Source organism: Tursiops truncatus, chromosome 8, assembly GCF_011762595.2.
Source record: "Tursiops truncatus isolate mTurTru1 chromosome 8, mTurTru1.mat.Y, whole genome shotgun sequence".
Taxonomy (NCBI): Eukaryota; Metazoa; Chordata; class Mammalia; order Artiodactyla; family Delphinidae; genus Tursiops; species Tursiops truncatus.
This window is the reverse complement of record NC_047041.1, coordinates 73,593,418-73,606,253: the sequence shown is the minus strand read 5'-3', so window position 1 is coordinate 73,606,253 and position 12,836 is coordinate 73,593,418. Positions and strand designations below refer to the sequence as shown.

At 39.6% G+C, this 12,836-nt stretch overlaps 1 protein-coding gene across 2 annotated transcripts in view; it reads right to left on the bottom strand.

Annotated features, from left to right (window-relative positions):
* The window catches only part of NELL1 (neural EGFL like 1), an 869,596-nt gene that overhangs the window by 67,151 nt on the left and 789,609 nt on the right, over positions 1-12,836 (bottom strand). For both annotated transcript variants that reach the window (XM_019947892.3, XM_019947894.3), the window contains one exon: positions 5,837-5,977. In XM_019947892.3, the coding sequence (XP_019803451.2) occupies positions 5,837-5,977 (141 nt within the window). The remainder of the gene's footprint in view (positions 1-5,836; positions 5,978-12,836) is intronic.

The window sequence follows — 12,836 nt, the reverse complement described above, 5'->3', positions numbered from 1 at the left end:
CGTCGCGGAGCAACAGGCTCCGGACGCGCAGGCTCAGCGGCCATGGCTCACGGGCCCAGCCGCTCCGCGGCATGTGGGATCTTCCCGGACCGGGGCACGAACCCGTGTCCCCTGCATTGGCAGGTGTACTCTCAACCACTGCGCCACCAGGGAAGCCCTATAAGTATTTTTAAAAAGCTACTCACGTGAATCTACTGTGAAACACATTTGAGAATCACTAGTTTAGGGTGTAAAACTTCATCAGGATTTTGACAAGTGGAAATCTGGATAGAGGGATGGTCAGGGAAAAGCATACAAGCAAAGAAGTAAAGAGTGCAGGGTTTGGGAAGAGTGGAAGAAATATTTGCGGAGGCTTGAGAATTCACGTGGCAGATGAGAGCGAGCAGAGGAAAATAAAGATTCAAAGGCAGAAGCAAGATCACGGAGACAGACTGACATCCAAAGGAATCTGAATCTCATTTTCAAAATATGTAAAATCCTGCTCTTTAGACATGGCATTGTTGATTATACATTAGTTTTCATTTCTAAATGACCCAGATAACTGTGCCCAGATAAAAAGGAACTGCTCACAGCTTCTATGCGAAAACTGAGAGTCACTGAACTCCCACCACTGCATCCAAACACGAAGTGCACCGGACCCCACAGTAATAAGGCATCCCTGTCATCTTCGTCTACAAATTCCAGCTAGCAAACCTGTGTGTGCCCATCTCTCCTGGACTTATAAACATATACAAGCAAATGGGAGAGAAAGAGGGAGATAGAGGAGACTCTGATAAACTTCTCAAGAAGGGCGATTCCGTCTGTCTCTGCAATACCTAGACTAGTCATTTCTTCAATTATATGATCTACTTTAGCAGAAAGAGGCAACAGTAAATCTTGCAAGGGTGCTGTTCTTTATGATGTTAGTAATGTTCGACGTTTCCAGTAACTGATGAAGTCAGTAGAGCAGGTGTTAACCTCATCTAACAAAAAATGGCTTGGAGTATCAGGTGACTGTTGCCCTAAAAGCCTGTAATTGCCATATTTTAGATTCCAACATATGCCATCCCTGCTATTGTCTGGGGAAAAAGCATAGCTGAGTGCATGTTGCTAAAACACTTAAAAGAGGTTTTTAAATGATTGTTTTAGATGCTGCTATTTCTTTTAAATGTAAGCATTAGTAGCTGATGTTATTTAGGGCTTATTTTATGTGCTAATTTTCAGTGCCATTAAGATAGGTTATGATTCAAAATATTTCAAGTTATAAATCCTTCAACAACAGAGATCTGATCTTCTTTATACTCATATTCCCAGAAGACTTAACCCAGTACTGGTGTAATGGTTGTTCTTAATAAATATTATGTTTCTGAAACGAAAGACTCACATGATTTTGTGATATTTAACATCTTACATTACTCACTGCAATCTACACAACTAGTTGTGTCAAACCAAATACAAAATAAATTTGACCTGATACAGTTTTATCATCTATTCCTTCAATCATGTGACATATATGCATTGATGCCTAATTTGTGCCTACATTGTGTATACATGATGAAATGTGTGTACAGTGGTGAAACACAGACAAGGTCTCTGCCCTCAGGGAATCTGTACATTTGTGGCAGGAGACAATTACACATATGTATATGCACAATAAATTTGTAAACAAAGAAAATGCTATAAAAGATATAAAAGAGAGTGATATAATGAAGCAACTACCCCAGATAAAATAGTCAGGGAGAGTCTCCTCAAACAAGTGGCATTCGAGCTAAGAATTAAATGAAAAAATAAGTCTACAAATAACAAATTCTCGGGCTTCCCTGGTGGCGCAGTGGTTGAGAATCTGCCTGCTAATGCAGGGAACATGGGTTCGAGCCCTGGTCTGGGAGGATCCCACATGCTGTGGAGCAACTAGGCCCGTGAGCCACAACTACTGAGCCTGCGCGTCTGGAACCTGTGCTCCACAACAAGAGAGGCCACGATAGTGAGAGGCCCGTGCACCGCGATGAAGAGTGGCCCCCGCTTGCCACAACTAGAGAAAGCCCTTGCACAGAAACGAAGATGCAACACAGCAAAAATAAATTAATTAATTAAGAGTTAGGACTTCAAGATATTCATAAAAAAAAAGAAAAACAAATTCTGGAAAGGGTGTGGAGAAAAAGGAACCCTCCTACATTGTTGGTGGGAATGTAAATTGGTGCAGACACTGTGGAAACAGTATGGAGGTTTCTTAAAAAACTAAAAGTAGAGTTACCATATGATCCAGCAATCCCACTCCTGGGTATATACCTGGAAAAATGAAAACTCTAATTCAAAAAGACACATGCACTCCAATGTTCAGAGCAGCACTATTTGTAATAGCCAAGACATGGAAGCAACCCAAGTGCTCATCAACAAATGATTGACTTCAGAAGATGTGTGGTGTGTGTGTGTGTATACACACATATACACATACACACACACACACACACCACACACATACACATACACACAGAGTGGAATATTACTCAGACATGAAAAGAAAGAAATGTTGCCATTTGCAGCAACATGAATAGACACAGAGAATATTATACTAAGTGAAATAAGTCAGAGAAAGACAAATACTATATGATATCACTTATATGTGGAATCTAAAAAATAATACAAATGAGTCTATATACAAAACAGAAACAGACTCACAGACATAGAAAACAAACTTATGGTTACCAAAGAGAAAGGAAGGGAGGGAGGGACAAATAGGAGTATGGGATTAACAGATACAAACGACTATACATAAAATAGATAACAAGGATTTGCTGTATAGCACAGGGAACTATACCCAATATCTTGTAATAACCTTTAATGGAATATAATCTGCAAAGAAAAAGAAAACAAATCACTATGCTGTACACATGAAACTAACACAGTATTGTAAATCAACTATACTTCAAAAAAAAAAGACAACCATGCAAGGAAACAGGTGTTGAGTGTTCCAGACAGAGAGAACGTCAAAGCCAAAGGCCCTGAAACTGGGTGAGTTCACTGTCATGTTCAAGGCATGAAAAGATCAGAAAGGCTAACATATATAAGAGATAAGCCCAATAAGTGGGCAGGGACAATGTCACCTAAAGCCTGGAGGAAGACCATGCAAAGAAGATAGAAATTTATTTACATTCAACGGGAAGGCGTTAGACGGATGTAACAAGAAAGTGACATGATCAGATTTATACATCTGTTACACTAAGAAATATTCTGAACCAACAGTGCTCTCAACTACCAAAAATAACCTAAATGATGGTCAGATTTCTGTTCTTAGTAAGACCCATATACAAAGCTATTTTTAAAGGTGAGGAAATGAAAGCGAATTCAGAAAATATGTTACTACTAAAAACAACCCTAGTTCCTTGCCAAGGAATCCAGTTCACCGATATTTTCCTGGGCAGAGCAGGAAGCAGTTCATGGATGAAGAAAGTGCATCCCTGGGGAGGGCACGTCACTCAGCATGGCAGAGAGAAATCAGCAGGTGAGGTGACCATGACGTCTGTCGTTCTAACAGGGACAGTTATGACAGTGACAGGGCACAACTGATAATTACAGCAGAACAATAGGTATAAAGTGGGACTTTCCCCAGCATCTGGGACATAGAGTCACCCTTGACCTAGGCTTGAGTCTCGACTTGTACCAAACAAGCTACGTGGCTGGAAGCAAGGTGTCACTCTGAGATTGCATTTCTTTATTGGACACATGAACTGTGGTTGCATCTTCCCATTTACTGCACACCAACTACCAAAGGGTCTCGCTGGAGAGACAGAAGAATAAACCTCATTTCATGTTCACAGGCTAGTCCAAGAGCAAATAAACTGAATGGTAGTGCAACAAGTGAAGCTACAGAAACATATGCCGGGTTAAAAGCTCTAGAGCTAGAGAGGAGAGAAGCGAAAACTCCTATGAAGACATCAAAGAATGCTTCATGGGGTCCCAGTGAAACATGAGCTGAAGTTAGGAAAATGAACAAAAATTCACATGTGAATCAACGTGATCAAGGAGAAGAGCTCCTTGACTCAGAACTCTGTTCCATTCCAGTCAGAGGGGTCGGCCCATGCAAAGGCACAGAAGTGTGCGACACCACGGCAGGTCCAGGCAGTTATCAAATTGGATCAACTACGTCATGTTTAAGGTCTTTTATGCACAAAAAAGCTAAGAGTCACCTATTTATTGATGTTAAGTACTGTTTTTAAAAATGAAATTTTTATCTTTAGCCCCAAAATGTAACATCGCATATGTCAATATTCTATATTTCTATCCAGCAACAGCCATTTGATCTATCCCTATTCACATAACATCCATTTACTCTGAGTTGTGCACATACAGAAGTTCCTGGCCACGTGTAAAGGAAGTATATGAAGACCCAGGATAGAGGCAAACCTCTCCCTGAGGTTGCAAATCATCGTTTTAACAATAAAAGAAACACGGATAGACGTGGGGCAGAGGGCTGAATATGCGGGAAGATGACGTTTCCATTTTATAGATGAGACAAATGAGGTCGAGTTTAGTTAAGACCTCGCAACCTACTTAGTAATGGCAGAGCTGGAATTTGACTTCAGGGAGTCTGGCTCAAGGGTCTATGCCTCTAACAACTACACTGCGTGCCTCTCAACAGTAATGCTGACATTGCAATGGACAATTCATGCCATGTGCCTATTGTCCCCCAGTTCATCTCTGCAATCTTAGGGGAAAAGTTGTAAAAAACACTGACTGGTTCTCAGGAGCAACCTTTAGAAAAAATAAGATGCAGATATGCAGAGAGCAAAGTCAAATTTCCATTTTTGAATTCAGCATTCTGAACTTTGAGAACCCATGGTCAGAATGCTTGCCCTCTGGGTCTGTCCAAATCAGCATTAAGAATTCAGCTGAGTCCACATGACATGAAATAACTGGATTGGCCAAGGTTCTCATGGAAATGATTACATTTTCTTTTTTTTTTGCGGTACGCGGGCCTCTCACTGCCGTGGTCTCTCCCGCTGCGGAGCACAGGCTCCGGACGCGCAGGCTCAGCGGCCGTGGCTCACGGGCCCAGCTGCTCCGCGGCATGTGGGATCTTCCCGGACCGGGGCACGAACCCGTGTCCCCTGCACTGGCAGGCGGACTCTCAACTACTGCGCCACCAGGGAAGCCCCTGAAATGATTACATTTTTGATCAGTTGTTTGGATTTTGTGAAAGGTATAAGGTCTTGAAGGGGAAGAACTCCATCTGTTAACTTCCTCTGTTCAGCAGTTAACAGAACTGCAAGCGGAAAAGTGATTAAAGGAGACCTTGCAAAGATGACAGCAGTGGTAATAGCAACGATAATAAGGTTAATTTGACTCTATCATATTTGTGCATCAATCCAAAGCTTATAATCCTTAAATATTATGGTATCCCATTTAAATCTAATAATATATGTGCATTATTATCCACATTTTTTATGTATTCACAGGAGAAGGCTCAGAGAGGTACAGTGACTTTTGTAGTACAAGAGCCGAGATTTAAACTAAACTTTCTAAGTCCCTCAATATTTCCTTTTCTCCCACAGCTGTATCTTAAACTGTGAAAAATTCCAGCAAGTCGTGGTTTCCTTCAGAAAGAACTAAAAGCCACAGACTACAGACCCAGGCTTTGTCCTCTGACTGCCCCAGTTTCTGTATAATAGTTCTAAAACCCTGCACTGCCTAATCCCTGCCCTGATCCCTGAATTGCAGAGGGAGGAAATTTGAAAACTGATGAGTTTAACCAGTGAGGGGTCATATCTTAACACTGGGAGCTGAACAGACTACCAAAGCAGGCTGCCCCTCCTGCAAAGGTCTAGATGGATGGAGGGCATGGCTGAAAGCTGCTTACCAATACAGGACTCCCCGGACAGTGAATAGGTCCCATCGTCATGGAAACCGCTTCTGCACTCACAGTGGTACCACCCTGGCAGGTTAACGCAGCGGGAATGGTTGTGGCACTCAATGATCCCCTCTGTACATTCATCAATATCTGCCTCAGAGAAAAACACAAGCCCACCAGGACATTAATTTCTTTTGACACTAACCTTTCAATAAACACCTAAAACATGCTCATGTCAACATATCAATTAAAACTGGTTAGTCACCTAAAAGAAAGTTACAGGAAAAACTGTATCCCATCTTTTTTTTCTAGAATCCAAACAAACAAACTGAAAGCTTCGTTTTTTGGTTGCTTTCTCATAAATTGAACAATGAATGAGAACTGATGGTCATGAAGACATTCCTAACGGCACATGCTGTGTTAGTTTCTGAATCACCAGAAACCAAATTGAGGATGTTTGGCACAGTTTTGTTATTCAGAGTATATGACTCTTCTCTGCTTCAATGATTTCAGTATAGTAATCCCAGATATTATTTGGTATTCTCTGAAAATACCTGTGAACAAATAAGTTCAGGAAACTCTAGGTTAAATAGTGTTACACTAATGTTTTATAGATTTCAGTCTCAGAGACTTATCATCTTTATATGCCCTGCAAAACTTAGCAGAATCATAATATGCACTGTTTCCCAAATTTATTTGGCAGAGAAATGCTTTTTCTTTGGATAATATCTTGTGAAACTAAGTTTTGGGGGAGCACAGTTTGAGAACCACTGTTCTAATTCTTTCTAAAACTGCTGATTCACTTAAGGACTTGATTTGTGATCGTCAATCAGAGCTCCTCATTCTTCAATCGTGCCTGATGAAAAGAAGTTTTCTGGGCTCTATTTGCTCTAGAATCTGGCTTCTTAGAATCAGCAAATGCCTGGATTCTCTAGCCCAAAGGCTTGCCTCTGAGCTGAAGGAAAGATGAGCTGTCAGTCGTCATGCCAGGCTCAGCTCATCTTACAGAATCTCTCCAGGCAATTATTTCTTGGAATATAGCCATTGCAGGAATCCCCCCCTAGTCCTCCTAGAAACACCTGAACTACAGCAGTCTTATACAAATAGAAATTTAATTAATACTAAGATATAACACATAATGGATACAACGCACTTCGGAGTCCTGTTCAGCAGTGCCGTGCTGTAGGCGTCAACTACCAGTGTATCTATTATACTGAAAAGTCCCGAGTTGTGCACAAGGCTGTGAACGTAGTTTGAAACCTGCCAGTCTCATCTCATAGCATTCCAGCCAAGTAAAGAGAGGAAAGGTGCAGCTCTTTATTCTGGGCAACTCCATCCTGGCCTTTTTCTGCCAACTGCCATCTTCTTCCTCTATGGCTGTGTCATTAAGTTCATGCAGTCCTTTGACATACAGCATCCCTCAGCTTTCTAAATGCAATCAGGCCACAGGACCTAGTGCTTCTATAGCACCTTCAGCTATAGCAGTCAGGTTGTGTGTGCATTTATTATAAATCTCCAAACAATAAAATTTCAACAACTATGTTTTCATTTCTGAAATTTTACAGGTGTGTGGTTCAGTGGGACACACCTTGAATCACTAAAATGTTCATAAATTGAAACAGAGAAGGGACTTGAGGCCATGTCTCACAGAGGGGAAGGACCGGGCCCTAAGTTATGAAGTCAGTTTGGTTATTTCTAAATATAGGTCACCAAGAGGAACAGACATAACTAGAAGACTGATTTTCAGAGATAACTTCTCTATGAGAGGCTGAAAGATAACTCTCTGTAACGAAGCAGCAACAAGTTTTGCCTCAGACATCTATTTCCAAAGCTTCCAGAAAGTCTGTCATGATTCCCCACAGACTCTGTGATTTCTAGACTAATGACAATACTTAGGTAACAACCATCTAGCCACAGTTAGTGTCAGGAAACCAGGACATACAAAAGCAAAACTTCTCAAATAACCATAGAAATCATATGTCCTGGTTGGTCTCATTGTCACCTGCTGCCTCTTTCACTCTCAAAACCAACTCAGTTTGGAGGATAAATTATCTGAACATCTTACAAATAATTCCTCCTGCTCTCAATTCTACAGGAAATTTCTAGGTGGGAATACTGAATGATGTGCAAATATTTTTTTTTCAATTCACAGATATTTTTATTCCCAAAATGAAATAAGAGAAACTAGTAAAAGCTTCCACGATCCAGCAGGATATAAGTTATCTGTGTAGCATGGAAGACTCATAGGGAGTGAATACAACCAGTCAAATTATACATCTGCAATTACCCCAGAGACACTGGGGTATTCCTGGCTTATACTGAAAATTAGAAAAGTAGTGGAGGTGTTCCTTGCCTGGGAGCTGCACTGCACACAGCAGATTCTGGGGCTTCACTGGGAATAACCAGGGCTCATCACACAATAGCACATGCAAACAAGGCTGCACATTTCTCTTTCGTGGGCCAGGTCTATAACTGAAGCCAACAGTTTCATTTTATACGAGACCAGGCTGTACTTGAGAGGTGCTTATATTTTCATCGTGTTCGTAAAACTGGCTATTTCTTCTGTATAGTCGCAGTAGTATTAAAAGCAACAACCACATACCCAAATACAGAAAACACGTGGAGGCTTTTCAGTGATACTTTGGGGACTTTAAAAACTGTTAAATGGCTTGTGGCTGCCTTTGTCCTAAGAGATATGTTTCTCCCAGTCAGCACTTGCTACGGGCAAACAAACAAAACAGATGCTCCAGGAACGGGGTCTCTGTGAGTTCACCATGGAATCCGGCCCCCTTTCTCAAGGAATTCTGATAAATCACAGTGAGCCTGGGTGCATCACATGGTGTCAGACATTGCAAAGGAAACAGACAAATAAAAAAATCATTTTTCCTTCCTATAACAAATCCTAGGATTTTGTTTAAATCTCAGTTTAAATCTCAGCACAGACCTGAAAATGTAGCAGAGGAAACAAGAGATGTTGGAGGATTCTTGACAGTGGAACCTATAGTATTCACTTTTGTATCCAAGTGTCTGCTACATAATGAATCACATGATAGCCCAGGTCAAATAGCTAACATATGGTGAAACCAGGTTCGGAATGAGCTAGAACCCGTACTTGTCACTCTTCTATCACATCATGTCATTGATGAATGGAGAAAGGAAGATTTACACCAAGATAATGTATTTATTCAATTCTCTAAATATTGGCTGAGCTGAAAATACATGTCAAGGATGCTATTTGTATTGTGGCAGTTGCAAAACAGATGCAAAAGTGAAGAAGATGTGATTCCTGAAACCCAGGAGCTCTCAAACAAGAGGAAGAGGTATATAACACACACACTCATCCTTCAAACCCTAACTGATATCACCTACTCCAACTCCTCCAGACATACAGGCCCTCCCTCCCTAATGCCTCACTATGGACACACACATCTATTTAAGCACAGCAGTATCTCCCTATTGTGTCCATCCCTCAAATGCAGACTTTCCAAGAATAGAGACAACATCTTAGGTTTACATTTCTTGGAATAATAAGTGAATGTCAAGCAATATGAAAGTACCCAATACAAGTCTGTGGGAATGAATGAATGAAAAAATAAATGACAATGGACCGAACATAAGGAACAATGAAAAAGTGCTGTAATAGAGACTCAAAGTACCACAAGAGTTCCTGCTATTTGCAAATCACAAAGATACAATGTCAATTCGCAAAATTAAATATTATGGGGTTAGTTTAATCTTTATATCTTATTTACCTAAAAGACACTTTATAGTGTCTAAAAGACACTATATAGTTTTTAAGACTTTGCTTCTGAGTCTAATCTTTAGAGATTTTAAGGCAACAAAAGACACACAGTTAAAGTTGCCTTCAATCAAGAATCCCACTTGTACTTTCGAGTTTTTTATTCAGCATGAAAAACAGAGGACAACCCAAGGTTTTTCCATAGGATGTGTCCTAAACAACACGTTTAACCCTATTTGGAATGTACAGTGAATTTGCTATCAAAAGTCACTGGCAAACACATCCTTGGATTCTTGCAAAATTCTAGTTTCTTGACTTGGATGAATCTCTTCCTTCATCTGATCTCCTCTCTCTCAGATTTGCTATTTGAAAATTTACAAAATAAAGTTGTTCTCAAAGTTTATTTCCAAGGAGATACTTTTGTATTTCATATTAATTGGTTAAAGTTCACAGTTAAATAGTTGATTATATCTTTTCTAGGGATTTGTAGGTTGAGCCATGAGAAAAACTTTTGATGCTTTCATTCATTCAACAGAAGTTTATTGAGCATACTTGTATGAAGGTATATTCCACCCTATGATAAAGAGATGAAAAAGATAAGGTCCCTGTACTCCAGACACTTAGAGTCTGTCAGTGCAACTGGAATGTAAACACATAACCATGGTTGAGAACACTGGCTTTGCACACAAATACGACTTCAAACTCCTGCCCAACAACACACTAGTGTATTGTTTAGAATTTTCCAAATTTTTGCTTTCTGATCTGTAGATCAGGAATAACAAGATCAAACTTCATAGGTGTGATGAACAAAAAACACCCTTAAGCAAAAGCTACTGTTTCTCCTATGGTATAGGATATTAACTTTGGACTCTATATTACTGCTTAAAAATAGAAGACAGAAAAAAATTAATATTACCTTGTAACCAGGTCACTGGTTAGGACTGAGAGACGATTTCTGGATCTTTAAAAATGTTCATTTGCATTTTTAAAAATTTATATATTTTTAATTATTTTTTTAGCATCTTTATTGGAGTATAATTGCTTAACAATGGTGTGTTAGTTTCTGCTTTATAACAAAGTGAATCAGCTATACATATACATATATCCCCATATCTCCTCCCTCTTGCATCTCCCTCCCACCCTCCCTATCCCACCCCTCTAGGTGGTCACAGAGCACCGAGCTGATCTCCCTATGCTATGCGGCTGCTTCCCACTAGCTATCTATTTTACATTTGGTAGTGTATATATGTCCATGCTACTCTCTCACGTCGTCCCAGCTTACCCTTCGCCCTCCCTGTGACCTCAAGTCCATTCTCTACGTCTGCATCTTTATTCCTGCCCTGCCCTTAGGTTCTTCAGAAGCATTTTTTTTTTTAGAGTCCATATATATGTGTTAACATATGGTATTTGTTTTTGTCTTTCTGACTTACTTCACTCTGTATGACAGACTCTAGGTCCATCCACCTCACTACAAATAACTCAATTTCGTTTCTTTTTTATGGCTGAGTAATATTCCATTGTGTGTATATATATATATATATATATATATATATATATATATATATATATATATATATGCCACATCTTTAGCCATCCACCTGTTGATGGACACATAGGTTGCCTCCATGTCCTGGCTATTGTAAATAGTGCTGCAATGAACACTGTGGTACATGACTCTTTTTGAATTATGGTATGGAAAATGTCTATTTAGGTCTTCTGCCCATTTTTGGATTGGGTTGTTCGTTTTTTTGATATTGAGCTGCATGAGCTGCTTGTAAATTTTGGAGATTAATCCTTTGTCAGTTGCTTCATTTGCAAATATTTTCTCCCATTCGGAGGGTTGTCTTTTCATCTTGTTTATGGTTTCCTTTGCTGTGCAAAAGCTTTGAAGTTTCATTAGGTCCCATTTGTTTATTTGTGTTTTTATTTCCATTTCTCTAGGAGGTGGGTCCAAAAGGATCTTGCTGTGATTTATGTCATAGAGTGTTCTGCCTATGTTTTCCTCTAAGAGTTTGATAGTGTCTGGCCTTACATTAGGTCTTTAATCCATTTTGTGTATGGTGTTAGGGAGTGTTCTTATTTCATTCTTTTACATGTAGCTGTCCAGTTTTCCCAGCACCACTTATTGAAGAGGCTATCTTTTCTCCATTGTATATTCTTGCCTCCTTTATCAAAATAAGGTGACTATATGTGCATGGGTTTATCTCTGGGCTTTCTATCCTGTTCCATTGAGCTATATTTCTGTTTTTGTGCCAGTACCATACTGTCTTGATGACTGTAGCTTCGTAGTATAGTCTGAAGTCCGGGAGCCTGATTCCCCCAGCTCCGTTTTACTTTCTCAAGATTGCTTTGGCTATTCAGGGTCTTTTGTGTTTCCATACAAATTGGGAAATGTTTTGTTCTAGTTCTGTGAAAAATGCCATTGGTAATTTGACAGGGATTGCACTGAATCTGTAGATTGCTTTGGTAAGTACAGTCATTTTTCACAATGTTGATTCTTCCAATCCAAGAACATGGTATATCTCTCCACTTACCTCAACATAATAAAGGCCATATATGACAAACCCACAGCCAACATTGTTCTCAATGGTGAAAAACTGAAATCATTTCCTCTAAGATCAGGAACAAGACAAGGTTGTCCACCCTCACCACTACTATTCAACATAGTTTTGGAACTTTTAGCCACAGCAGTCAGAGAAGACAAATAAAAGGAATCCAAATCAGAAAAGAAGAAGTAAAGCTGTCACTGTTTGCAGATGACATGATACTATACATAGAGAATCCTAAAGATGCTACTGGAAAACTACTAGAGCTCATCAATGAATTTGGTAAAGTAGCAGGATACAAAATTAATGCACAGAAACCTCTTGCATTCCTATACACTAATGACAAAAAATCTGAAAGAGAAATTAAGGAAACATTCCCATTTACCATTGCAACAAAAAGAATAAAATACCTAGGAATAAACCTACCTAAGGAGACAGAAGACCTATATGCAGAAAACTATAAGACACTGATGTTCATTTGTATTTTGAGACAATTGTAATATTGCAAAACATTCAGTGATAGAATCTATGAATCTATAATATACACGCCATAAAACTGGATTCTCTCCTCCCAAAAAACGTTACATGACTTTAAGGAAGTAAAGCAAAACCATAAATTGCCACAAGTACAGTGAACACAAACCTGATTATTATCTAATATTTGCTGAGTTCCAGGACTGTACTGAACATAGCATACATCAGAATACTTGAGGGAAACTAAAGA